This window comes from Anomaloglossus baeobatrachus, chromosome 4 (genome assembly GCF_048569485.1).
Source record: "Anomaloglossus baeobatrachus isolate aAnoBae1 chromosome 4, aAnoBae1.hap1, whole genome shotgun sequence".
Lineage (NCBI taxonomy): Eukaryota > Metazoa > Chordata > Amphibia > Anura > Aromobatidae > Anomaloglossus > Anomaloglossus baeobatrachus.
Genome location: NC_134356.1, coordinates 28,526,153 through 28,553,738, shown reverse-complemented (window position 1 = coordinate 28,553,738; position 27,586 = coordinate 28,526,153). Strand labels below are relative to the sequence as shown.

Sequence of the window (27,586 nt, the reverse complement as noted above, 5' to 3'; positions counted from 1 at the left end):
AGGGCAGTATTATAGTAGATATATTCTTGTACATAGGGACAGTATTATAGTAGTTATATTCTTGTACATAGGGACAGTATTATAGTAGTTATATTCTTGTACATAGGGGCAGTATTATAGTAGATATATTCTTGTACATAGGGACAGTATTATAGTAGTTATATTCTTGTACATAGGGGCTGCATTATAGTAGTTATATTCTTGTACATAGGGGCAGTATTATAGCAGTTATATTCTTGTACATAGGGGCAGTATTATAGTAGTTATATTCTTGTACATAGGGGGCAGTATTATAGTAGTTATATTCTTGTACATAGGGGGCAGTATTATAGTAGCTATATTCTTGTACATAGGGGACAGTATTATAGTAGTTATATTCTTGTACATAGAGGGCAGTATTATAGTAGTTATATTCTTGTACATAGGAGCAGTATTATAGTAGTTATATTCTTGTATATAGGCGCTGCATTATAGTAGTTATATTCTTGTACATAGAGGCAGTATTATAGCAGTTATATTCTTGTACATAGGGGCAGTATTATAGTAGTTATATTCTTGTACATAGAGGCAGTATTATAGTAGATATATTCTTGTACATAGGGACAGTATTATAGTAGTTATATTCTTGTACATAGGGGCTGCATTATAGTAGTTATATTCTTGTACATAGGGGCAGTATTATAGCAGTTATATTCTTGTACATAGGGGCAGTATTATAGCAGTTATATTCTTGTACATAGGGGCAGTATTATAGTAGTTATATTCTTGTACATAGAGGCAGTATTATAGTAGATATATTCTTGTACATAGGGGCAGTATTATAGTATTTATATTCTTGTACATAGGGGGCAGTATTATAGTAGTTATATTCTTGTACATAGGGGGCAGTATTATAGTAGTTATATTCTTGTACATAGGGGCAGTATTATAGTAGTTATATTCTTGTACATAGGAGCAGTATTATAATAGTTATATTCCTGTACATAGGGGCAGTATTATAGTAGTTATATTCTTGTACATAAGGGGCAGTATTATAGTAGTTATATTCTTGTATATAGGAGCAGTATTATAGTAGTTATATTCTTGTACATAGGGGCAGTATTATAGTAGTTATATTCTTGTATATAGGAGCAGTATTATAGTAGTTATATTCCTGTACATAGGGGCAGTATTATAGTAGTTATATTCTTGTACATAGGAGCAGTATTATAGTAGTTATATTCTTGTACATAGGGGGCAGTATTACAGTAGTTATATTCTTGTACATAGAGACAGAATTATAGCAGTTAGATTCTTGTACATAGGGGGCAGTATTATAGTAGATATATTCTCTTGTACATAGGGGGTAGTATTAGGGTAGTTATATTCTTGTACATAGGAGCAGTATTATAGTAGTTATATTCTTGTACATAGGGACAGTATTATAGTGGTTATATTCTTGTACATAGAGGGCAGTATTATAGTAGTTATATTCTTGTACATAGAGGGCAGTATTATAGTAGTTATATCTGGTACTCAGATTAATTTTTATTCCCTGCAGCATTCCTCGTAGCTCTGAATTGTTGGAGTGTTAGTTGGGCGGCAAATCTCCAGACCGTCTTTACAGTTCTTAAGTTATTGACTATCGCACTGATCATTGTACTTGGGATGATCGCTTTAGTAGGAGGTAAGAAACTATATAAAAGGAGTTCACACATGGTCACTGTATGTTTGTATTATATAAACACTGTGTGGCAGAATTATTTAGCTAATGTATATTGGAATTATATGATTACTGTATGTTGATATTAAAAGAATAGTTACAGGCGGTATTAATTTAGTACTGTATGTTAGTATTATTAGAGCAGGGTGTGAAGATTTTATTTCAGTACCTGTATATTGGTGTTATATGTGCACTGCATGATGGAATTATTTAGGTAGTGTTTATTTGTTACTATGTGAGCATTGTGTGGTGGTATTAAGGGAGCCATGTGTGCTGTTTTTTTTTTCAATACTGTATGTTTGTATTATATGAGTATTGTGAGGGGCATTATCTTAGTAATGTATATTGGTATTTTACACTGTATATTGGTATATTATATTATTTAGCACTGTGTCTTAGTATTATTTGAGTATTGTATACTGGTTTTATTTATGGTGGTATTACATGAATATTGACTGGAGATATTGAGTATTGGTATTATATGATCACTGTATGTTGATATGTAAGCACTGTGTGGCGGTATTATTTAACCAATGTATGATTTTATATTATACAAGTATTATGTGGTTGTATTTTTTCAGTACTGTATGTTTGTATTATATGAGCAGTGTATGGTGGATTTTTTTCAAGGTTTTCGTGGGCCCCAAGCAAAAAGTCTTAGTGGGCCCTATACAAATGCACCTATATGTACACATACAGGAATACATACATATACATATTTGAAGACAAATTCACAAACATATATATATATATATATATATATATATATATATATATATATATATATATATATATATATATATATATATATATATATACACAGTCATATGAAAAAGTTTGGACACCCCTATTAATGTTAACCTTTTTTCTTTATAACAATTTGGGCTTTTGCAGCAGCTATTTCAGTTTCATATATCTAATAACTGATGGACTGAGTAATATTTCTGGATTGAAATGAGGTTTATTGTCCTAACAGAAAATGTGCAATCTGCATTTAAACAAAATTTGACCGGTGCAAAAGTATGGGCACCCTTATCAATTTCTTGATTTGAACACTCCTAACTACTTGTTACTGACTTACTAAAGCAGTAAATTGGCTTTGTAACCTCATTGAGCTTTGAACGTCATAGGCAGGTGTATCCAATCATGAGAAAAGGTATTTAAGGTGGCCACTTGCAAGTTGTTCTCCAATTGAATCTCCTATGAAGAGTGGCATCATGGGCTCCTCAAAACAACTCTCAAATTATCCAACATAGTTGTTCAGGGGAAGGTACAAAAAGTTGTCTCAGAGATTTAAACTGTCAGTTTCCACTGTGAGGAACATAGTAAGGAAATGGAAGAACACAGGTACAGTTCTTGTTAAGCCCAGAAGTGTCAGGCCAAGAAAAATATCAGAAAGGCAGAGAAAAAGAATAGTGAGAACAGTCAAGGACAATCCACAGACCACCTCCAAAGACCTGCAGCATCATCTTGCTGCAGATGGTGTCAATGTGCATCAGTCAACAATACAGCGCACGTTGCACAAGGAGAAGCTGCGAAAGAAGCTGTTTCTGCAAGCATGCCACAAACAGAGTCGCCTGAGGTATGCAAAAGCACATTTGGACAAGCCAGTTACATTTGGAAGAAGGTCCTGTGGACTGATTAAACAAAGATTGAGTTGTTTGGTCATACAAAAAGGCGTTATGCATGGAGGCAAAAAAACACGGCATTCCAAGAAAAGCACTTACTACCCACAGTAAAATTTGGTGGAGGTTCCATCATGCTTTGGGGCTGTGTGGCCAATGCCGGCACCGGGAATCTTGTTAAAGTTGAGGGTCGCATGGATTCAACTCAGTATCAGCAGATTCTTGACAATAATGTGCAAGAATCAGTGACGAAGTTGAAGTTACGCAGGGGATGGATATTTCAGCAAGACAATGATCCAAAACACCGCTCCAAATCTACTCAGGCATTCATGCAGAGGAACAATTACAATGTTCTGGAATGGCCATCCCAGTCCCCAGACCTGAATATCATTGAAAATCTGTGGGATGATTTGAAGCGGCTGTCCATGCTCGGCGACCATCAAACTTAACTGAACTGGAATTGTTTTGTAAACAGGAATGGTCAAATCTACCTTCATCCAGGATCCAGGAACTCATTAAAAGCTACAGGAAGCGACTAGAGGCTGTGATTTTTGCAAAAGGAGGATCTACAAAATATTAATGTCACTTTTATGTTGAGGTGCCCATACTTTTGCATCTGTCAAATTTTGTTTAAATGCGGATTGCACATTTTCTGTTAGTACAATAAACCTCATTTCAATCCAGAAATATTACTCAGTCCATCAGTTATTAGATATATGACACTGAAATAGCAAAAACCCAAATTGTTATAAAGAAAAAAGGTTAACATTAATAGGGGTGCCCAAACTTTTTCATATGACTGTGTGTGTGTGTGTGTGTGTATATATATATATATATATATATATATATATATATATATATATATATATATGTATATAATATATATATTTTACACTCACACATACACACACAGTCATACGCTGACATACATAGATATACACATCATACATGCAAACACAAACACATGTAATATATAAAGCTGAATGAATGTACTTATGCGCGTATTTGTATGTGCGCGTGCGTGCGTGTGTGTGTGTCCGTCCGCTAAAGAAATCCGCACCTTCACAAAACTTTGCACAGACACCTCATGTGACTCAGGGAATGTCATAGACTATGTTTTGACGGGAAAATTCAATCCCGCGCTTTACAGTTACGCTTCAAAAACCTGCATCCAAGAGACAGACAGACACAGGGACAGGAAGAGAGATAGAGACAGCCAAACAGAGACAGAGAGACAGACAGAGAGATAGAGACAGACAGAGACATACACACAGAAAGACAGAGAGACAGACCGGGAAAAAGACAGAGAGAGACAGACAGACAAAAAAAAAATACAGAGGCAGACAGGGAAAGAGACAGACAAAGAGATACAGAGACAGAGAGACAGACCGGGAAAAAGATAGACAGACAGACAAAAAAAAAAATACAGAGGCAGACAGGGAAAGAGACAGACAAAGAGATACAGAGACAGAGAGACAGACAGACAGAGACTGGGAGACAGAGAGACAGTTACTATCCCGCGCGTTGCCGGGTACTATAGCTAGTCCAATATATAAAGCTGAGTGTATGTATGTGTATGTATGTATGTATGTATGTATGTATGTATGTGTATGTCCGCTAAAGGAATTCGCACCGTTGCATTTACAGTCACAAAATTTTGCACAGACACCTCATGTGACTCAGGGAGCATAATAGATTATGTTTTGAGGGGAAATTTAACCCCGCGCTTTACAGTTACTCTCCAAAAAACCTGCCTCCATTAAAGTCACTGGAGCTGGGAGCTATAGGTTATTAATAGGAGCTGTAATTGGTTGCTATAGGAACAAAGGAAATTATTAGTATAAGAAGCTTATGTGTGAGATAATATGTCGGTGGAGAGACGGAGAGAGACAGACAGAGACAGACATAGGCACAGACAGAGAGTGTCAGACAGACAGAGTCAGACAGACTGAGAAAGAGGCAGACAGGGAAAGAGACAGAGACAGACAGGGAAAAAGACAGACAGAGACAGAACAATCAAAAAGACTGCTGGAACACCATTGCAAATGTGTACAGGGTGCTAGCTAAAAAGTACACAATCTATATAAAGTGAAAGCTGCACACCAAATTCAGAGAAATATGAACAAGCATAACTGCTCTACAATACATAAATGAAAAACACAGTTAGCCATCTGAAAAATTTAAAAATTGAAAAATGTGACATTGCATGACTGCTGAGGATTATTTGAAAAAAAAAAAGAGATATTTTGCTAATGTATTGAGATATTTTGCTAATGTATTGATCAATTCATTACTGCCCGATAACCACTTCACGTAATCTCTGATTTATCGGGTTCCTAACCAAATGTTGCCTCTATATGCGGTTAAAACCTGCTTGTGTGTATGGGTCCCTGGCTTCCCATACACAAGCAGGTTTCAACCGCACATAGAGGTAACATTTGGTTAGGAACCCATACACACAAGCAGATTTTAACCGCATATGGAGGTAACATTTGGTTAAGGACCCGATAAATAAGAGATTACTGTGAAGTGGTTATCGGGTAGTAATGAATTGATCAATACATTAGCAAAATATCTCTTTTTTTCAAATAATCCTCAGCAGTCATACAATGTCACATTTTTCAATTTTTAAATTAAAGAGGGACAGCGGGAGAGACAGAGAGACTGTTACTATCCCAGGCAATGCCGGGTACTACAGCTAGAGATATTTTTAAAATTGGGAAGCCGGCAGCAGCCTCACTCATCTCCCCTGCTTGTCTTCATCCAGCTCCTCCCGACCATGTAGCTGTGCAGGCTGCGCTGCATGATGGACGTCACTTTGACATGGCAGTGCACAGTGTGGCGCCCTGGACAAGCCAGGTCGTCACAGGTACTGCAACAACACACCCCACACCCCGGTTAGGCACATCAGTCACACACAAATCCTTGTTGCCTCCCTCCAGGGGCTGATGTCCCCACCAGGTGGGGCGGAGCCAGGCGGTTGGCCCCGCCCATCGCGGAGTTCACAGTCCTGGAGGCGGGAAGAGGAGTTAGTGCAGTTCAGTTGAGGGAAGTGGTAGTAGAGGAGCTGACTGACCGTGTCCGGGGTACGTGGCCCGCGCACCTAAGAGCAAGGTTGGCAGACGGTGGTGACCATCTGCAGGAGAGGCCGATTGACGCACAACCATAAGGACCGGGGTTGGGCGGTGGCCCGCCGGTACCGAACCGGGGAGCGAAGAGAAGCCAGCACCATTCAGCAGGGCCTACGGACCCCGACCAGGCTTGGAGTCGCCGTTAAACCGGTCAAATCCGTCAGCGACGGGAACCTCCGGGGGTTTCCCAGCAGCAAAGACCCGACTGAATGCAACCGCTCAACCGTGAAGGGAAATACAGCTACCGCCACAGCTAGAGTTCCCAGGTCCAGAGCCTGCGGCCAAAAAGGGGCTCCTCTGGCAAACACACCGCTGGGGAGCGGGCTACCGGTGGGAAGCCATCAGGGCCGAAAACACAACGCAGATGCAGGGAGAGACAGTTACCGCCAACCTACCGGGAGTGACCACCGCAGCCGCCTGTGGGACCTGTCAATCCAGCCGTTTGGTTTACCAGAGACTCCGTGTACGTTACTGGCTGAGTGAGTACCACCGTGCCGTCTGGCACCGCGCTGCCCCCGCGACCCTGCACCTCCCCAACTCCTGCCATCCACCTCCCAATCGCCCTCACCGGGCCCCGGGACCACCAAATCCCCCTACCCACGGAAACATCTCAGCTGCTCCCTGTCATCGCTCCCGGGATCCCCATCCAGAGCAGCGGTGGTGTCCCAACCTCACCACAAACTGTGGGTAGCGTCACGGACTACATCCCTAAACCAAACCACCCCTTTCACTCACGGGAGCGCCGCTCGAGTCCCCGGATCCGGCCCACCGCTCGAGCCACCGAGTAGTAGCTGCAGCCGGACCCGAGCCGCTGGCACGGTTGAGCAGCGCACCCTCCGCCCGCGACAACAGTGCACAGTGAGACTGCTGTATACATCACAAGATGGGCTGGGGGCTACAGTGTATACATCACAGGAGGGAACGCTGCTAACAAGTGCAGGGTCGGCAGCCAGGAAAGTGCGGCTGCCAGGCTGCGAACTGCAGTCGCGGGAACTTAGCCCGGGAGCCGCAGAACTGATCACCGCTGGTGACGCCGGCGAGTGGGGCCCCCCCCGGCCGTCCAAGGCCCCAGCACTTGCCCCGGTGCCGACGCCGGCTCTGATTGTGTGGTTGTATAATTTCAGTAGTGCATGTTTATATTATATGAACGGTGTAAGTTGGTATTAATTTAGTTCTATAACAAGCCATGGAGAAAAAGACATGGATCGCACATCCCAAAAATACATTGATCTAAAAGCCGCTAGGCAAAAATTTAAATAGAACATGAGGTTCTTAGTTACCATTCTGATCAGACTGTATTAAGCCCACTGCCACGTCACGGCGAACCTCTTGAGTGGGTCCCTAATCTAAAGCCTTTATGGTGCGGCACTGTGCGCCAACCACTGCCGCAGCGACAAAGCTTGTTATATAACAGTCTATCCCCCTCTGTTTTTTGCTTGGATCTGCACTCTCCCCATTTGGCACAGGTGATTTTAATCAGCAGGAGACTGCAAGAGGGGTCAGCCTTCTTTTTGCTCCCAGTTCACACATGGGAGCCAGTGGGAGGTGAGTGCACAGCTCCTCTCACTGTGTGCTGGTGCTGTGTGGTGGCTGCTGTTGTGGTGGTGTGGTGTCGGTGGGGCGGCGCGGCCTGGAGCCTTGGGGGCTTTGCCTTGCAGTATGGGTGCTGTGAGGCACCAGGTCGCCCGCCCTGCTGGCGCTTTGTCGCTGCGGCGGTGGTCAGTGCACGGTGCCGCACAAAAAGGTCAGGTTAGGGACCCACTCAAGAGGTTCGCCGTGACGTGGCAGTGGGCTTAATACAGTCTGATCAGAATGGTAACTAAGAACCTCATGTTCTATTTAAATTTTTGCCTAGCGGCTTTTAGATCAATGTATTTTTGGGATGTGCGATCCATGTCTTTTTCTCCATGGCTTATTAATTTAGTTCTGTATATTAGTATGATATGAGCACTTTGTGGTGGTATTTCTTTTCTGGTATGTGCTAGTGATGGGCAGTCCGGCTCTTTTTGGTGATCTGGTTCCTCTCACTCCTAAAGAGACTGTTATTTTGGATCCCAAATGGTTCCCTATATTAAATATGTGTTCACCCCAGGTGAGCACATATTTAAGATAACATTAATGTGGGTGAAACTCCACCCATGAGCGGATGAATACCCCGCTCACATGCATGTAGCCAATTAAATTGAGGAATGGGCGTGGTTTTGTTAGGGTTCTTTTTTTTTCTTACTTATTCATATCCTGGAGAAGGAATGACAGTATTTTCCGAAACTGACGGAACTTTACATTTTAGGAAAGACTGAAAACTTCCAGGATGCGTTTGATACAAGTTCATTGGCTCTGGATAAAATCCCCCTGGCATTTTATTCAGGAATGTTCGCCTTTGGAGGCTGGTAAGTGAATCTCTTGGGCCATGGGGGGAACTATCGTGCTGATAACTCCTGTTAGACCCCAAAGCTGAAAAGAAAAAAAGTAAACTGGGCCAAGGGGTGTGAATACTTTTGCAAGGCACTGTAGATTATGACATCTTTATTCCTTAACCCCTTTATGACCAGTGAAGTACTGGTACGTCCTTGGTCATGTTGGGGTAATCACCACCGGCTGCTGCGGTGAGCCGGTGGTCATCTCTGTACATGTCTGCACAGCAGACATGTGGGGCTAACAGGCATGGGTGGATCCGCAATCCACACACGTCTGGTTGCCACTTAGATTGCGCTAGCCGATGGGGGGATCGCGCTGTTCCCCTCCGCCATCAGTGACTCCGTGACACGATCACGAGGAGCCAATGGTTGCCATGGAAGCGATGGGTCATGTGATGACTCCTGTCACTATCATGATGTAGTTCCTGTTACAGCCAACAGAGTGGCGGGTCTTACAGGAACGCTGCATTTCCACTGATCAGAGCTGTACAGGTCTAAGCAACAGAAATAAATCAGACTGCTGATCCTTATATCCCCCTAAGGAGACTAGTAAAAAAAAAAAAAAAAAAATGTAACAAAAAAAGTTTTTAAAAATAAAAAAACCTAAAAGTTTAAAGCACCCTCTATTCGTCCCATTGAAAATTAAACAGTTAAAAAAAAAACACACATATTTGGTATCGCTGTGTTCAGAAACGCCCGCTCTATCAAAATATAAAATCAATTAATGTAATCGGTAAATGGCGTGGCGAAAAAAAAATTCCAAAACGACAAAATTATGTTTTTTGGTCCAAACAAAATTTTTTAAAAATGCAATAACAGGTGATTAAATCGTAGCATCTGCGCAAAAATGGTACCATCAAAAACGTCAGCTAAAGATGCAAAAAGTAAGGTGTTTCTGAGCCCCAGATCCCGAAAAATGAGAACGCTATGGGTCGCAGAAAATGTAGACAAAAGAGCTACTCTTTTTTTTGGACAAACATCTGAATTTTTTTTAACCCCTTAGGTTAACCTATACATGTTTGGTGTCTATGAACTCATACTGACCTGGGCCATCCATCAGTTTTACCATATAGTGAACAGGGTGAATAAAATACCCCCCAAACTATCATGGAATTGCACTTTTTTTTTTGCCATTTCACCGCACTTGGATTTTTTTTTTCCATTTTCCAGTACACTATATGGTAAAACTAATGCTGTTACTCAAAAGTACAACTCGTCCCGCAAAAACAAGCCCCCTATATGACAAGATTGACGGAAAAATAAAAAAGTTACGGCTCTCCAAAGAAGGGGAGCAAAAAAAAAAAAAATGGAAAATCGCCCAGGGGTGAAGGGTGTGAACACTTTTGCAAGACACCGTGCTTATTCCTTAAGGGTGTGAATACTTTTTCAAGACACTCACTTTTGACATCTTTATTTATTTATTTTTTCTTCAGGTTTTACATTACATTCGTCACTGAAGAAGTTATTAATCCAGAAAGGTAAAACCGTAAAAGCAAAAAAATCCTGAAAAAATAAAAAAAAATTGTATTAAAATGTTTTTTTTTTTTTTGTTGTTTTGTTTCCCTCCCAGGAATATTCCGATCACTGTGATCGTCTCACTCATCATCGTCACCATCTGCTACCTCCTCACTAATGTCTCCTATTACACCGTCCTGACCACCAGTGAAGTTCTGACCTCGGAGGCCGTGGCCATGGTGAGTGACATTTCTTTGAAGAGTTGGCCATACCGGGAGGGTATTCCATTCATTTTATTATATATTTTATGCTGTGTTTTTCAGCTTCAAATCCCCCCAACCTGGACTGAATGATTACGTTCTGTCCACAGCCACCACTAGGTGGAGCTCGCCGCAAATAGATCCTAATAATAAATCTGTATACAGTGAGCTCCCCCTAGTGGTGACTGCAAGCAACTAGAGTTTTCATAATTTAATTTGTTGCCTAAGCAGGGAATATGTAGATATTTCTTGAAATGCATAATATTAAAAATGGACATCCTAAAAGCCTCATCTAGTGTTAGTAATACGTAACACTCATCTTTTTCTCCTTTAAGAGCTTCGCTGACTATACGGTGCCTCAGATTTCTCCCGTGATCTCCTTACTGGTGGCCATGTCTTGCTTTGGGGCCTTGAATGGAGGAATTTTTGCTTCCTCTAGGTACGTACATTAAGCTCCATAGTCTTCATTTTACTTTTTAACCATTCATAACCCTCCACTGATCATGAGCCATCCCCCCTACCACTCAGTGAGAAGGGATCATGAGGTCAGCTCCATTCACTTCTATGGGAGTCTCCATCCCCACCATGATGGGCAATGGAGGGGTGTTGGCAGAAATCTTATTAAGTGCCGTTTCTTACAATTAGGATGCTTTTCGTGGCCTCCAGAGAAGGGCATTGGCCCAATTTGTTCTCGATGATCCACATCAGAAGACACACGCCTCTTCCAGCTCTGTTACTAATGGTACGATATTTTTTTTATATTTATAAAATAAAATTATAGTTTAGTCCCATATTGCTTCACTTTCCCATGAAGTTTTGTATATGTGGAGTGTATATAAGTAACGATTTAGGCTTGAAAACCCCCCGCAAAAAAACTCTAGGACACATGATGATAGCCAGGGGTGGCAGATCCACATGATCCTTGGCTCCTAAGGGTTAAAGGGCTGATGTTGCAGTCACAACAGAGCCTTGTTTCGTGAAGGGCATTGTTCTGAGGATACAGAGGAAGAAGTCGCACCAAGGTCTTGGTTTTTCAGGTGCATAGCTATAGAGGTTGCAGTAACGACTGAGCCTTGGTTCCTCGGGGGTGTGGCTATAAGGGTGCAGAGCTAGCAGTCATGCCAGGCCTTGGATCCTGAAGGATGTAGCTTTAGAGAATTCAGGGGTAGCACATGGCCTTTGTTCCTCCGGGTCATCACTATTCTGGGGCAGAGGCACCTATCAATAGCAGTCTTGGTTCCTTGGGAAGGTGGAGTTTTAAAGGTTCCAGAGGGAGACCATGGCCATTGTAACTGAAGGTAATAGTAAGTGCAGAGGTAGCAGTCACACCAGACCTTGGATCCTAAAGGGTGTAGCTTTAAAGAAGTCAGGGTTAGCAAACGACCTTGGCTCCACAGCGTCATGACTATATGGATGCAGAGGAACCTATCACTCACAGTCTTGGTTCATGAGGGGTGGAGCTTTAAAGGATGCAGAGGGAGAAGATGGCACTTCTAACTGAAGAGAATAGGAAGTGCAGAGAAGTAGCAGTCACTCCAGACCTTGGATCCTAAAGTGTGTAGCTTTAAAGAAGTCAGGGTTAGCAAACGACCTTGGCTCCACAGCGTCATCACTATATGGATGCAGAGGAACCTATCACTCACAGTCTTGGTTCATGAGGGGTGGAGCTTTAAAGGATGCAGAGGGAGAAGATGGCACTTCTAACTGAAGAGAATAGGAAGTGCAGAGAAGTAGCAGTCACACCAGGCCTTGGTTCTTAAAGGGTGTAGTTTAAAGAATTCAGGGGCAGCGCACGGCCTTTGTTCCTCAGGGTCATCACTGTATTGGTGCAGAGGCAGCTATCACTCAGTCTTGGTTCCTGGGGGACGAAGCCTTAAAGGGTGCAGAGGGAGAACACGGTCCTTGTTACTGTGAACTTAAGGGATAGCTGTCGCGGAGCAGGAGCACCATTGTGTAACTTCTAGGGTGCCAATATCCGCAGCTAGGTAGGGACATCGGTAGAGCCATCTCCCGCCTCAATCACAATACCTATGCTATGTAGGTGTATGTTTGTATGTTATAGGCTTTACCTTTTAATAAAATCTATATTTAATATGCTGTTTTTAGGGGGTTTTTGTTGTTTTTTTCGAGTATAGGATCACCCTGAAATAACTTTACTTTGGTTTCTGCTTGTAACTGAGGGGCATAGGAAGTGCAGAGGTAGAAGTCATGCCAGGCCTTGGTTCCTAAAGGGGGTAGCTGTAAAGAATGCAGGGTTAGCCCACGGCCTTTGTTCCTCAGCATCATCACTATTTGGGTGCAGAGACACCGATCACTCAGTCTTGGTTCCTAGGGGGTGGAGCTTTAAAGGGTGCAATGGGAGAAACCAGTCCTTGTAACTGAGTGGTATAGTAAGTGCAGCGGTGGCAGTCACACCCCAGCCTTGGTTCCTAAAGGGTATAGCTGTAAAGATTTCACGGGTAACACAGCATTTGTTCCTTAGGATCATCACTATATTGGTGCAGAAGCACCTATCGCTCAGTCTGGGTTCCTCGGGGGCGGAGCTTTGTCTTGGTTTCTAGGGGGTAAAGCTTTAAAGGGTGCAGTGGGAGAACATGGCCTCTGTAACTGAGGGGCAGAGGTAGCAGTTACACCACAGCCTTGGTTCCTGAGGGGCTGAGCTATAAAGGGTACACAGGTAGAGTTTACACACCCGGCCTTACCTTCCAGGAGATATAACCTTAAAAGATGCAGAGGTAGCGCACGGTCTTTGTTCCTCAGGGGCATGGTCATAGAGGATACAGCAGTCACACCCATGCTCGGCTTGTTAAAGGTGCTTAAAAGATCCCTCTGCACCTGTGTATTTGGGCCCAAAAACTTCTAGTTACACATCCTGACCATAACTATCCTCTGGCCTTACTGCCTTGGTGTCCATTTTGCAGATGCCGCTGGTTTTCCTAATGATCGGTATCGGAGATATCTACGGACTCTTGAACTTCTACAGTTTTTCTCGATGGCTTTTTATGGGATTAGTCACCATTGGCCTGATTCTTCATCGTCGGAGACATCCTGATCTCCCCCGGCCCTTCAAGGTTTGATGTTTTCTAGCACTTATTTCCACCTTTACTGGTTCGGCATTAACCATCTCTACCATTTTATTTTTTTTAAAGGTCCCGCTGATTATACCCATTGTGTTCAGCACCATGTGCATTTTCATCGTGGGAATGTCACTTTACTCAGACCCGGTGAACACCGGCATCGGCTGTCTCATCACATTAAGCGGAGTGCCGGTATATTACATAACTATCCACAAGCAGCTATTGCCCCCGAGGTTGAGGGAAACCATCAGTAAGTAGAATATAGTTCTTAATCTTGCACAAATGTATACATAGCAACAAAAATAGGAAAATATCCTCCAAAAATTAAGTATTACTTACAGCAAGTTGGGCTGCAGTGTGTACATCGCCCTGGCCAAAAACTAGTGCTCTACCAGGATACAGCTAAACCCCCACTAAAGTGGAAGCGTCACAGGTGCAGGAGGAGCAAATCACACACACACACCTCCATGGAATGGAGGAGGGCGAGTGCTAGATGATAAAACTGCACACTAGTGGCTTGCATAGAGCGCTGTTCACATATGCAGATAACACAGTCACAAACCCGCAGCCTATTAGGTGACGCCCATACTATTAGATCAGGCGGGCTGCCAAGCCGTACCCCACCTGTGTATCATGCACGGACAGACACTCTACAGTGCAAGGCCCAACAGAAAGGGTCCTGGCTGTATGCTGTAAAAAAAAAAAAAAAAAGAGGTTTTTGTTGGTTTTATGGCCATAAAAACGGAAGCCTACAACCCTCGTCACGGGACCTCATGCTTGTAGGTCCCTACACTAAATATAAACATAGCAACAAAAAGAGGAAAATGTCCTCCAAAAATTAATCTTGCACAAATGGATCAATATTGTTAGTGGCCTCTTCCACTTTTTGGAGATAGGTGTTATCAAGGTGTGGAGTCAGCTCGACGTCGATTCCCTCGGAAAACCAATCATATAATACTGCCATACAATACATAGGATATTACAACCATAATATCCAAACTAAATTGGTGCCAAAATACATCTCTACCACAACCCCACATTAAGTGCTAAATTGATAAGTATGGCAATGGGTTTTTTCATGGGAACCAGCAGAATTGTGAATGGAGCTCTGGAGGCTGATCCAGTTGTCTATGCCTTTAATTTCTGATTTTTTTTTTTAATCAAACCTTTTTCAGATCTCCTGACATTGAAGATGCAAGTACTGATGGAGGTTATCCCTCAAGAAATAAAAACCTACTAAGATATGAAGTTCTGCTGCCATCACGCACAAGACCTTGTACATAATAAAGATAGTGACAGTGTAAAATCAGTTTCGTTTGTAAGGCCACAATCCCAGCGGAACCAAACGTAGGTGTCACAATGATTTTGGGATAGTGGGAACTGTCCCTCAAGATAGGGAACCTTACGCTATCCCTAATCTCAGGGATACTCCTGAAGGTGGAAATGCCCGAGTCTCCTACCTGGCCCCACTCCTGACCAGTCCTGATTGGATTCCCCCGGGGAGGGACAGGACAGGAGTGTGTTGAAACCACAGATCAAGACAGACAAGGAAAAACCAAAAGTCAGTCACACAGCACACAAAGGTTAAGACAATAAGAGGTTCAGGAGGAAAAACACAAGGGGTAAACTCCACAATCGCTCCAAGCAATAGGCACAACTTTCATCAGACGGTCTAGGACACCACACCTCATAGACCAACATAGAATAAACTATAGCTGGCATGGGTAGAAAAATTCCACCAGCCTAAATAGGAGGGGAGCAGATGTGATAGGTCTCCCCACAACCTGTGATTAAAGGAGCAAGCAGATCAGCAGAGATTAACTCTTGCTAGCCTACCTATGAATTAGCACACAGCACGTTGACATTCAAGTCTCCCTGTGTTGATCCCAGACAGCAGAGAAACCATTGGGTGGAATGTCAGAATCTGCAATCTGAACAGAGTCCAATACTGCCATGATAATCAGCAACGTTTGAGCAAAACTCTGTGTTTATAGGGTACAAAGGAGGTTAACCAACTTCACAGCCCCTCTAGCATATAGCGCTACAATGACATGTGATAGTTGGAAGACCCTAACAGATTTTACATAAATTCTGATTGTCAATTAGCCAAAAAAAAACCTCAAAAACTAAAGTAAAAAAGCCAACAGAGTACACAAAAGCGAACCATAAATTTTAGATCCTTGTCAATCTAATACTCGAGATGGAAATTCCTCTCGATACTACCATACACATGTCCACTTATTTTTTTTTTTATTGTAGTTTTTATTGAATTATATAACGTTCATCAGATATCAGTTAACATAAGCCCAATGCAATCGTATACTATAAGAAAAAATTATATCAGTGAAAGAAGAAAACATTAACGCTTATCCATAAAACTTTAGACCCTCTAGCGGCTCCTGAACTAACTGCAAATCACTGCAGAAATTATAGACTTGTGAAGATAAATGATTACAGGGCCTTAATACAGCTTTCTCTTAGACAGTCAACATTAAAGATATCAAACCAAGAATTGACAAAGACAGAGGACTGACACTAGGGATAAAGAAAGGAGGGGACAAGGGCGAGCCAAACCTAGCTGTTGAATTAGGCCCAAAAATAATCCCGGAGAGCCCAGGTACAGGTGCGTCTCAATAAGTTAGAATATCATCAAGAAAGTAATTTATTTCAGTAATTCAATGCAAAAAGAGAAACTCACATATATTATAGAGTCATTACACACAGAGGGATCTATTCCTATATATTATATAGAGTCATTACACACAGAGGGATCTATTCCTATATATTATATAGAGTCATTACACACAGAGGGATCTATTCCTATATAGTATATAGAGCAGGGGTGGGCAATTAATTTTCCCATGGGGCCGCATGAGAAATTGGGATTGGTTTAGAGGGCCGGACTAATATAATTACCTCAGTTCTACCCAATATACTACATCACTACACCCCCTCCATATACTACACCTGTAATAAACTACACCACTACACCCCTATATACTACACCTGTAATAAACTACACCACTACACCCCTATATACTACACCTGTATTATACTACACTCCCTCCATATACCTGTAATATACTACACCCCCATATACACCTGTATTATACTATACCACTATATAATACACCTCCGATATACTACATCATTACACCCCTATATACTACACCTGTAATATACTACATCACTACACCCCATATACTACACCTGTAATATAGTACACCTCCAATATACTACACCTCCATATAGCACACCTGTAATATTCTACACTTCCATATAGTACACCTGTAATATACTACATCACTACACCCCATATACTACACCTGTTATATAGTACACCCCAATATAGTACACCTGTAATATACTACACCTCCATATAGCACACCTGTAATATACTACAACTCCATATAGTACACCTTAAATATACTACATCACTACACCCCTATATACACCTGTAATATACTACATCACTACACCCCATATACTACACCTGTAATATAGTACACCCCCATATAGCACACCTGTAATATACTACACCTCCATATAGCACACCTGTAATATACTACACCTCCATATAGCACACCTGTAATATACTACACCCCCATATGTCACACACCCTGCTCCCCATACAGCCTGCACCCCCATATCACACACACTACACCCCATACAGCCTGCACCCCCATATCACACACACTACACCCCCATATGTCACACACCCTGCCCACATATCTCACCCTGCCTGTACCCCAACTTACCCCTCTCAAACACTCTGCACCCCTTCACATCCTTCTGTCAGTCTGCAGCCCTCATATGCCACTCACCCTGCAACTCCATCTTCCCTCATATGCCACTCACCCTGCAACTCCATCTTCCCTCATATGCCACTCACCCTGCAACTCCATCTTCCCACATATGCCACTCACCCTGCAACTCCATCTTTCCTCATATGCCACTCACCCTGCAACTCCATCTTCCCTCATATGCACTCACCCTGCAACTTCATCTTCCCTCATATGCCACTCACCCTGCAACTTCATCTTTCCTCATATACCACTCACCCTGCAACTCCACCTTCCCTCATATGCACTCACCCTGCAACTTCATCTTTCCTCATATGCCACTCACCCTGCAAACTCCATCTTTCCTCATATGCACTCACCCTGCAACTCCATCTTCCCTCATATGCCACTCACCCTGCAACTCCATCTTCCCTCATATGCACTCACCCTGCAACTCCATCTTCCCTCATATACCACTCACCCTGCAGCTCCATCTTTCCTCATATGCACTCACCCTGCAACGCCATCTTCCCTCATATGCCACTCACCCTGCAACTCCATCTTTCCTCATATGCCACTCACCCTGCAACGCCATCTTCCCTCATATGCCACTCACCCTGCAACTCCATCTTCCCTCATATGCCACTCACCCTGCAACGCCATCTTTCCTCATATGCCACTCACCCTGCAACTCCATCTTCCCTCATATGCACTCACCCTGCAACTCCATCTTCCCTCATATACCACTCACCCTGCAACGCCATCTTCCCTCATATGCCACTCACCCTGCAACGCCATCTTTCCTCATATGCCACTCACCCTGCAACGCCATCTTCCCTCATATGCCACTCACCCTGCAACTCCATCTTCCCTCATATGCCACTCACCCTGCAACGCCATCTTCCCTCATATGCCACTCACCCTGCAACTCCATCTTCCCTCATATGCCACTCACCCTGCAACTCCATCTTTCCTCATATGCACTCACCCTGCAGCTCCCCTCCCCCTCATGTCCCCTCTTTTCTCATTACCAGTTATCATGTGTCCACATCTCCTTCAGGATTCAGTATCTTGCTTTCTGCCCGGCATCCTGTGTCTCCTCCCACACAGTCACATGGGCGTGACATCATCGCAGGTCCTGCAAGATGAATTATTCCGTCTGCTGTGCTACTTCTTCTCCTGCAGGGCGGGCGGAAACGTTTGAAATGACATACGCAGCGCAGTACTGACAACGTCAGAGCGTGCGCGTGTGTCACTGACAATTAGTGCCGGCAGGGAACAGAGGAAAGACTCCTGCGTTCCGCTGCCTGCACTGACTGTGCGGACCTGCACAGGATCTCTCCCTGCTCGGCACGCTGCAGCCTGGCTCCACTGCACCGGCTGAAGACGGGCGGGCCGGTCACAGAGAGCAGGTGGGCCGGATGTGGCCCGCGGGCCGGATGTGGCCCACGGGCCGCCCCTTGCCCAGGTCTGATATAGAGTCATTACATAGAGGGATCTAGTCCTATATATTATATAGACTGTGTGTAATGACTCTATATAATATATAGGACTAGATCCCTCTATGTATCCTGGTATCTATGTATCCTGGTATCTTAATTTTGTTATTTTGTATTGTCTCATATTGTCTGTACATGTCCCCTCTTAATTGTAAAGCGCGGTGGAATATGTTGACGCTATAGAAATAAAATTATTATTATTATTATGTAATGACTCTATATAATATATAGAAATAGATCCCTCTGTGTGTAATGACTCTATATAATATATAGGACTAGATCCCTCTGTGTGTAATGACTCTATATAATATATAGGAATAGATCCCTCTATGTAATGACTCTATATAATATATAGGAATAGATCCCTCTGTGTGTAATGACTCTATATAATATATAGGAATAGATCCCTCTGTGTGTAATGACTCTATATAATATATAGGAATAGATCCCTCTGTGTGTAATGACTCTCTATAATATATAGGAATAGATCCCTCTGTGTGTAATGACTCTATATAATATAGAGGAATAGATCCCTCTGTGTGTAATGACTCTATATAATATATAGGAATAGATCCCTTTGTATATAATGACTCTATATAATATAGAGGAATAGATCCCTCTGTGTGTAATGACTCTATATAATATATAGGAATAGATCCCTCTGTGTGTAATGACTCTCTATAATATATAGGAATAGATCCCTCTGTGTGTAATGACTCTCTATAATATAGAGGAATAGATCCCTCTGTGTGTAATGACTCTATATAATACATAGGACTAGATCCCTCTATGTAATGACTCTATATAATATATAGGAATAGATCCCTTTGTATGTAATGACTCTATATAATATAGAGGATTAGATCCCTCTGTGTGTAATGACTCTATAATATATAGGAATAGATCCCTCTGTGTGTAATGACTCTCTATAATATATAGGAATAGATCCCTCTGTGTGTAATGACTCTATATAATATAGAGGAATAGATCCCTCTGTGTGTAATGACTCTATATAATACATAGGACTAGATCCCTCTATGTAATGACTCTCTATAATATATAGGAATAGATCCCTCTGTGTGTAATGACTATAATATATAGGAATAGATCCCTCTGTGTGTAATGACTCTATAATATATAGGAATAGATCCCTCTGTGTGTAATGACTATAATATATAGGAATAGATCCCTCTGTGTGTAATGACTCTATAATATATAGGAATAGATCCCTCTGTGTGTAATGACTCTATAATATATAGGAATAGATCCCTCTGTGTGTAATGACTCTATATAATATATAGGAATAGATCCCTCTGTGTGTAATGACTCTATATAATATATAGGAATAGATCCCTCTGTGTGTAATGACTCTATATAATATATAGGAATAGATCCCTCTGTGTGTAATGACTCTCTATAATATATAGGAATAGATCCCTCTGTGTGTAATGACTCTATATAATATAGAGGAATAGATCCCTCTGTGTGTAATGACTCTATATAATATATAGGAATAGATCCCTTTGTATATAATGACTCTATATAATATAGAGGAATAGATCCCTCTGTGTGTAATGACTCTATATAATATATAGGAATAGATCCCTCTGTGTGTAATGACTCTCTATAATATATAGGAATAGATCCCTCTGTGTGTAATGACTCTCTATAATATAGAGGAATAGATCCCTCTGTGTGTAATGACTCTATATAATACATAGGACTAGATCCCTCTATGTAATGACTCTATATAATATATAGGAATAGATCCCTTTGTATGTAATGACTCTATATAATATAGAGGATTAGATCCCTCTGTGTGTAATGACTCTATAATATATAGGAATAGATCCCTCTGTGTGTAATGACTCTCTATAATATATAGGAATAGATCCCTCTGTGTGTAATGACTCTATATAATACATAGGACTAGATCCCTCTATGTAATGACTCTCTATAATATATAGGAATAGATCCCTCTGTGTGTAATGACTATAATATATAGGAATAGATCCCTCTGTGTGTAATGACTCTATAATATATAGGAATAGATCCCTCTGTGTGTAATGACTATAATATATAGGAATAGATCCCTCTGTGTGTAATGACTCTATAATATATAGGAATAGATCCCTCTGTATGTAATGACTATATAATATATGCATTTCTCTTTTTGTAATGAATTACTGAAAAATGACATTTTTCATGATATTCTAATTTATTGAGATGCACCTGTACATTCAATACGATCAGCTGTAGCATTCAGCAGTGCAGTCAGATATTCCATTTTGCGAATGTGAGAAATTCTGGTTAGTAAGTCTCGATAGGGCGGGGATTGGACTTTTCCTAATGGAGAGCAATCATGCATCTGGCTGCTGTTAGGTGGTGTAGAAACAGTTTAGTTAAATTCTTCTTTAACCTTCTAGGAGTGACATTAAAAAGGCGGATTGCCGGATCCTGCCCCACCTCCACAAAAGAAATCTCTTGCATCAGCCTTTTCACCTAGGTCCAAAACTCGGACAGCCTAGGGCAGATCCAAAATATGGAAAAGTGTGACCAACCGACAAACCACAACGCCAAATATTCGGGCGTTGACTATTTTATTTATTTAGGAACTCTGGGGTGTGATACCGAAACATCATGATCTTATATTTATTTTCCTTATATGAGGTACATATGGAGGTTTTATTCCAAATATTTTGACATGTCTGATGGAAGTGGAACGCTCCCTCCCCAGGAAAGACTCCCACCTAGCCACATATGAAAGGTTTTTTTTAAAAGGATTGGTTTGAGGGGAATTTAACCTATAGATATCCGATATTAACCCTTTTTTTCCCGGGCCTCTTTAACAAAGCTTTTCAAATTCAGTTGGCTGAGAAACTCCCGCTGAACCATAAAGCAATAGTGCGAAATGTTTTATCTGAATATATTGGAAGAACTCACGGTTGGATATGGAGAAGATGGATTTAAGAAAATCAAGAGTGTATTTTCAATGTGTCTTTGTCCACCACATTCGCATATCTAAAAAGACCCGCTGAGATCCACAGGAGGACCATGTTGAATTCCATGCTTTTTGGGATGAAGGTTTGATAGAGAAAATATAGCTGGAGCCAATCCAAAATGTTTCATACATGTCATATTTTGCTTGTAAACTGCATGGGTCCTAAAAGAGGTGTAGTTTATAGGAATGATCAAATACCTCAAATATTCGGCTTCGCGAATATCCGACGAATAGGTCGCCACTATGCGAATATTTGATGTGCAATGTAAGTCTATGGAAAGTCCGAATAGTTGTTATTCGGGTTTCCCATAGACTTACATCGCACATCGAATATTCATGAATAGTCGAATAACGGCGAACTATTCGGTAAATATTCGTAAAACCAAATATTTGAGGTATTCGATCATTCCTAGTAGTTAACTTAGACTGGAGAGTTGTCCATAATAGGGAGTTTGGGTGAACCACTTATTTCTGTGTTCTAAATACAACCCCTGGCAAAAATTCTGGCCTCCCCTGGCTCTGAGGATGTTCATTCAGTTGTTTAGTTTTGTTTAAAAAAAAGCCGATCACAAACGGCACAAAACTAAAGTCATTTCAAATGGCAACTTTCTGGCTTTAAGAAACACTAAAAAAAAAATCACGAAAGCACAATGTGCTAGCCAGTAACGGTTACTTTTCAAGACCAAACGGGAAAATATTATGAGGAAAACATTATGGAATCATGAAAAACAAACAAAAAGAACCCTACAATACATCACTAGTATTTTGTTGCACCACCTCTGGCTTTTATAACAGCTTGCAGTCGCTGAGGCATGGACTTAATGAGTGACAAACCGTACTCCATCAATCTGGCTCCAACTTTCTCTGATTGCTGTTGTCAGATCAGCTTTGCAGGTTGGAGGCTTGTGATGGACCATTTTCTTCAACTTCCACCAAAGATTTTATACTGGATTGAGATCCGGACTATTTGCAGGCCATGTCATTGACCTTATGTGTCTTCTTTCAAGGAACATTTTCATAGTTTTTGCTCTATGCAGGATGCCCTTATCATCTTGATAAATAATTGAATCATCCCCAAACATCCTTTCAATTGATGGGATAAGAAAAGTGTCCAAAATTTCAATGTAAACTTGGGCATTTATTGAAGATGTAATGGCAGCCATCTCCCCAGTGCCTTTACCTGACATGCAGCCCAATATCACCAATGACTGTGGAAATTTACATGTTCTCTTCAGGCAGTCATCTTTATAAATCTCATTGGAACGACACCAAACAAAAGTTATAGCATCATCACCTTGCCCAATGCAGATTCGCGATTCATCACTGAATACAACTTTCATCCAGTCATCCACAGTCCACGATTGCTTTTCCTTAGCCCATTGTAACCTTGTTTTTTTTTTTCTGTTTAGGTGTTAATGATGTTTTTTGTTTAGCTTTTCTGTATATAAATCCCATTTCCTTTAAGCGGTTTTTTACAGTTCGGTCACAGACATTGACTGCAGTTTCCTCCCATTCGTTCCTCATTTGTTGTGTTGTGCATTTCCTGTTTTGGAGACATATTGCTTTAAGTTTCCTGTCTTGACGCTTTGATGTCTTCCTTGGTCTACCAGTAGGTTTGCCTTTAACAACCTTCCCATGTTGTTTGTATTTGGTCCAGGTTTTAGACACAGCTGACTGTGAACAACCAACATCTTTTGCATCATTGCGTGATGATTTACCCTCTTTTGAGAGTTTGATAATCCTCTCTTTTGTTTCAATTGACATCTCTCGTGTTGGAGCGCCATGATTCATGTCAGTCCACTTGGTGCAACAGCTCTCCTTTTTAGATGCAGACTAACGAGTAGATCTTTAGTTACATACGTTAAAAAAAAGACCTAGGACCATCTAGTTCCCCCTTCCTCCACCAGTTCTACATTTGGTCACTAAGTCATTTATAACCAACAATGTTGTGTGTACTGAGGAAATCATCCAGCCCTTTTTTAAAAGCTGTTATAGTGTCTGCCATTACTACCTCTTGTGGTCGGCATTCCACAGTCTGACTGCTCTAACTGTAAAGAACCCTTTCCTATTTAGCTGCCGGAATCGCTTTTCTTGCATTCGCAGGGTATGCCCCCCAGTCCTTAGTATTGTCTTTGGAAGAAATAAGTCATGTGCCAGTCCTTTATATTGACCACACATGTATTTATACATATAAATGAGATCTCCTCTGAGACGTCTTTTTTCTAAGCTAAACATATCTAACTTTTTCAACCTCTCATCATACGGGCGGCCTCCATTCCTTATAGTAGTCTAGTTAGCCACTTTTGAACTGACTTCTGAATGTCCTTTTTAAAATGTGGAGCCCAAAACTGGATCCCATATTCCAGATGTGGCCTTACAAGTGATGTATAGAGGGGTAACAATAAGTTGGGATCACGGGATCTAATCTCTCTTTTTATACACCCTAGAATCTTGTTTGCTTTAGCAGCTGCTGCTTGACATTGAGTGCTGCTGCTCAGCTTATTTGTAATGAGAATACCCAAGTCCTTCTCCTGTTCTATAGTCCAGAGTTAACTTCCATTTAATGTATACGCAGTTCTAGGATTACTCCGTCCTAGGTGCATTACTTTATCAACAATAAATCTCATTTGCCAAGTATCTGCCCATTCTGCCATCTTAGCCAGATCTTTTTGTAATATTGTACTATCAAGGTCAGTTTTTAATATCCTACATAGTTTGGTGTCATCAGCAAAGACTGACACTTTACTATCAATCACATCCACAAGGTCATTAATAAAAAGAATCGGTCCTAGCACAGATCCCTGCGGCACCCCACTGCTGACTATAGCCCATTTAGAGAATGTACCATTTATGACTACTCTTTATTTCCTATATTTTAGCCAATTTGATGCAGGTGTTAGTTTTGGGAATGAAAATTTACAGGGTGATTCCATTATTTTTACCTCAGAATTGAGTGATTCCATAATTTTTCCCCGTTTGGTCTTGAAAAGTAACTGTTACTGGCTGCACATTATGTTTTCATGATTTGTTTTTTAGTGTGTCTTAAAGCCAGAAAGCTGCCATTTGAAATGACTACTTTTGTTTAAAAAAAAAAAAGGGAATTTTGTTTACTTACCGTAAATTCCTTTTCTTCTAGCTCCTATTGGGAGACCCAGACAATTGGGTGTATAGCTTCTGCCTCTGGAGGCCACACAAAGTATTACACTTTAAAAAGTGTAACCCCTCCCCTCTGCCTATACACCCTCCCGTGGACCACGGGCTCCTCAGTTTTGGTGCAAAAGCAGGAAGGAGAAAACTTATAAATTGGTCTAGGGTAAATTCAATCCGAAGGATGTTCGGAGAACTGAAGACCATGAACCAAAAGAACAATTCAACATGAACAACATGTGTACACAAAAGAACAACAGCCCGAAGGGCACAGGGGCGGGTGCTGGGTCTCCCAATAGGAGCTAGAAGAAAAGGAATTTACGGTAAGTAAACAAAATTCCCTTTTTCTTTGTCGCTCCATTGGGAGACTGAGACAATTGGGACGTCCAAGAGCAGTCCCTGGGTGGGTAAAAGAATACCTCGATAAAGAGTCGAAAACGGACCCCTCTTACAGGTGGGCAACCGCCGCCTGAAGGACTCGCCTACCTAGACTGGCGTCTGCCGAAGCATAGGTATGCACTTGATAGTGTTTCGTGAAAGTGTGCAGACTAGACCACGTAGCTGTCTGACACACCTGCTGAGCCGTAGCCCGGTGCCGCAATGCCCAGGACGCACCCACGGCTCTGGTAGAATGGGCTTTCAGCCCTGAAGGAAGCGGAAGCCCCGAAGAACGGTAGGCCTCGAGAATCGGTTCCTTGATCCACCGAGCCAAGGTTGACTTGGAAGCCTGCGAACCCTTACGCTGGCCAGCGACAAGGACAAAGAGCGCATCTGAATGGCGCAGGGGCGCCGTGCGAGACACGTAGAACCGGAGTGCTCTCACTAGATCCAAAGAGTGCAAATCCTTTTCACACTGGTGAATTGGATTAGGGCAAAAGGAAGGCAAGGAGATATCCTGATTGAGATGAAAAGGGGATACCACCTTAGGGAGAAATTCCGGGACAGGACGCAGAACCACCTTATCCTGGTGAAAAACCAGGAAGGGGGCTTTGCATGACAGCGCTGCGAGCTCAGACACTCTCCGAAGTGATGTGACTGCCACTAGGAAGGCCACCTTCTGCGAAAGACGTGAGAGAGACATCCCTCAGCGGCTCGAAAGGTGGTTTTTGAAGAGCCGTCAGAACCCTGTTAAGATCCCAGGGTTCCAGCGGACGTTTGTAAGGTGGGACCATGTGGCAAACCCCCTGCAGGAACGTGCGGACCTGCGGAAGCCTGGCTAGACGCCGTTGAAAAAACACGGAGAGCGCCGATACTTGGCCCTTGAGAGAGCCGAGGGACAAACCCTTGTCCATTCCAGATTGAAGGAATGAAAGAAAAGTGGGTAAGGCAAACGGCCATGGAGGAAAACCGTTATCAGCGCACCATGATAGGAAGATTTGCCAAGACCTGTAATAGATCTTGGCGGACGTTGGCTTCCTGGCTTGTCTCATGGTGGCAATGACATCCTGAGATAACCCTGAAGACGCTAGGAGCCAGGACTCAATGGCCACACAGTCAGGTTGAGGGCAACAGAATTCAGATGGAAAAACGGGCCTTGTGACAGCAAGTCTGGGCGGTCTGGAAGTGCCCACGGTTGACCCACCATGAGATGCCACAGATCCGGATACCACGACCGCCTCGGCCAGTCTGGAGCGGCGATAATGGCGCGACGGCAGTCGGACCTGATCTTGCGTAGTACTCTGGGCAGCATCGCCAGAGGGGGAAACACATAAGGCAGTTGAAACTGCGACCAATCCTGGACTAACGCGTCCGCCGCCAGAGCTCTGTGATCCTGAGACCGTGCCATGAAGGCCGGGACCTTGTTGTTGTGCCGTGATGCCTTGAGATCGACGTCCGGCGTTCCCCAGCGGCGACAGATCTCTCGAAACACGTCTGGGTGCAGAAACCATTCCCCCGCGTCCATGCCCGACGACTGAGAAAATCTGCTTCCCAGTTTTCTACGCCCGGGATGTGAACTGCGGAGATGGTGGAGCCTGTGGCTTCCACCCACTGCAGAATCCGTCTGACTTCCTGGAAGGCTTGACGACTGCGAGTGCCGCCTTGGTGGTTGATGTAGGCGACGGCAGTGGCGTTGTCCGACTGGATACGGATCTGCCTGCCCTCCAGCCACCGATGGAAAGCCAATAGGGCTAGATATACTGCCCTTATCTCCAGGATATTGATCTGAAGGGACGATTCTATCGGAGTCCAGGTTCCTTGAGCCCTGTGGTGGATAAAAACCGCTCCCCAACCTGAAAGGTGACTACAGCCCAGGTTGGGGGTAGGAAGGATTTTCCCCGCGACAGAGATGTGGGTAGGAGCCACCACTGAAGTGATGTTTTGGTTGCAAGGGAAAGAGAGACGTTCTTGTTGAGGGAAGCCGCACTCTTGTCCCATTTGCGGAGAATGTCCCATTGGAGTGGCCGTAGATGGAATTGCGCGAACGGCACTGCCTCTATAGCTGCCACCATCTTCCCCAGGAAGTGCATGAGGCGCCTTAAGGGGTGTGAC

The 27,586-nt window shown here is 42.7% G+C and overlaps 1 protein-coding gene across 1 annotated transcript in view; it reads left to right on the top strand.

Moving 5' to 3' along the window:
• Nucleotides 1–14,990, top strand: part of LOC142303076 (cystine/glutamate transporter-like) — a 34,658-nt gene extending 19,668 nt beyond the window's left edge. Inside the window, exons 4-12 of the mRNA XM_075344171.1 lie at nucleotides 1,541–1,666; nucleotides 8,749–8,848; nucleotides 10,309–10,353; nucleotides 10,446–10,569; nucleotides 10,926–11,029; nucleotides 11,236–11,332; nucleotides 13,512–13,661; nucleotides 13,740–13,917; nucleotides 14,843–14,990. Coding sequence (XP_075200286.1) covers nucleotides 1,541–1,666; nucleotides 8,749–8,848; nucleotides 10,309–10,353; nucleotides 10,446–10,569; nucleotides 10,926–11,029; nucleotides 11,236–11,332; nucleotides 13,512–13,661; nucleotides 13,740–13,917; nucleotides 14,843–14,907 — 989 coding nt within the window. The 3' untranslated portion in view covers nucleotides 14,908–14,990. The remainder of the gene's footprint in view (nucleotides 1–1,540; nucleotides 1,667–8,748; nucleotides 8,849–10,308; nucleotides 10,354–10,445; nucleotides 10,570–10,925; nucleotides 11,030–11,235; nucleotides 11,333–13,511; nucleotides 13,662–13,739; nucleotides 13,918–14,842) is intronic.
• The last annotated feature ends 12,596 nt before the right edge of the window (nucleotides 14,991–27,586 follow it).